General features: G+C 33.2%; 1 protein-coding gene across 1 annotated transcript in view; it reads left to right on the plus strand.

The window, feature by feature from the left end:
* The window catches only part of LOC106103455 (vacuolar protein sorting-associated protein 13C), a 35,812-nt gene that overhangs the window by 7,606 nt on the left and 26,389 nt on the right, over positions 1-1,817 (plus strand). Inside the window, exons 10-13 of the mRNA XM_013283234.1 lie at positions 9-142; positions 675-798; positions 1,165-1,317; positions 1,788-1,811. Coding sequence (XP_013138688.1) covers positions 9-142; positions 675-798; positions 1,165-1,317; positions 1,788-1,811 — 435 coding nt within the window. The remainder of the gene's footprint in view (positions 1-8; positions 143-674; positions 799-1,164; positions 1,318-1,787; positions 1,812-1,817) is intronic.

Consider the following 1,817-nt stretch of genomic DNA (forward strand, 5'->3'; position numbering starts at 1 on the left):
TTTTTCAGAGTCGATGTTCAAATGAAATCGTTCACCGTGTCCGGCGTGCAGCAAGGCGAGATTGTGCCTCAGTTGGTCACCTCCAAGGAAGTTGCACAAGACGCGAATTTGTTGAATGTTGTATTCGAAACGAACCCATTGGGTGAGTTATATATCCTTTACGATGACTTTTTCACCATGGTAACTCAGAGAACATGCATTTAATTATCTATATTTATGTTATTTAAATTTATATATTAACATACTAGCTTTCGGGCGAATCCGTCCGCGTGGAATTTAAAAAACAAAAGTAAATAGTATAAAAGTTTTTCCAGAATATTCTCTACTACATACATAGGCTACAATATGCCAAATTACATGGAGATCTGTTCTTCAGTTTAGGCTACAAACTCTATAAAACAACCAATCATCTAAATTTGGCATTTATGATATAAGTAAGATTATGTTGTTTGAAGGATAATAATCAAACATATGTTTTTTTTATCGAAAACGTTTGCATAATAATATTTTATTGATTCATGTTTTAATAGTTGTTTATCAAGACTGTCAAAGAATTTTTCAAATCGACTCAGTAATTTTTGAGTTATTACAATACTTACAAAATTCCAAATGTTTCCTCTTTATAATATTACATAAATAAATAAAATAAAATGAATTGTCTGTGTTGAATGCAGACGGCAAGTGCGACCAGCGCGTGCAGGTGCTAGCGCGGCCGCTGCAGATTGTTTACGACGCGCAGACCGTCATCGAGATCGTCAACGTCTTCAAACCTCCCACCGAGTCCACCGCACTCACCACGTATGTAACCTTCACTTGGCACGTCAGCATTACCAAAAAAAATAGCTTTATTGATGTTCCTCTTTGGCAGGTTACAGGTGTCCAAATTAAGGCGGTGCCCTGTGTAATCAACAGGCCCCCTCCCCATATACCACAATGAAACTTACAAAAACAAAAAAATAAAACAGGACATTATTAATTTCCTGTATCAGAAAACTATATATGACGTGTTGGTGGGTAATGTGTAATGTGTAATATGTAATGTGCAATGTGTATTTATTACACACTACACAGTGTGTAATGAGCAATGAGTATTAACAGTACTCTTATATCCGATGTACCAATTTAAATAACATTGTTATACTAATTATGTGTATATTTTTTTAGTTTACAAGCAGCAGCGGGTAACAAATTGTCCGATTTAAAAGAAAAATCAGCATTGGGAATGCAATATGCAGTACATCATCATACGTTCATCGATTTGGATATAGATATTGCAGCCTCGTATATTATTGTGCCACAAACTGGTATATACAGAGGGTAAGCGTCCGAAAATTATTTTATTTTGGACAAAATTTAAGTAAAAAAAATAACTAGGTTATCTTATTCATATAACAGGGGCTAATGTATTTAAATGTCATTCTATTCGTACTTACATAATAGAAAGAGGCTTAACGAGTTTTATATGAGTTAATTTGTTGGGTGTTTTGTTTTGAACAGTCGATAATTTTATGAAAAAAGTATCTATAAAAGTAGAGACGGGTAATCTCTCTAATAATATTACTCAACGTAATAAAGTGTACATAAACAAGTAATTTTTTTTGTGTTAAATGTCGGCAATCACATTATATTTTGAATAATTTTCTTTTTTAATAAATAGCCGTACTCGATAGGCTATATGCTTTTACGCCATTTAATTTAAACAGAATTTTTACATTTACAAATGAAAGTTTTATAATTATAAGCAATAAAAAAGTCCTATAAAGTTTGAATGTGTAACTGTATGGCAGTGATGAGGCGTGCGTGGTGGTGAAGCTGGG

Source organism: Papilio polytes, unplaced genomic scaffold, assembly GCF_000836215.1.
Source record: "Papilio polytes unplaced genomic scaffold, Ppol_1.0 DF823731.1, whole genome shotgun sequence".
Classification (NCBI taxonomy): domain Eukaryota; kingdom Metazoa; phylum Arthropoda; class Insecta; order Lepidoptera; family Papilionidae; genus Papilio; species Papilio polytes.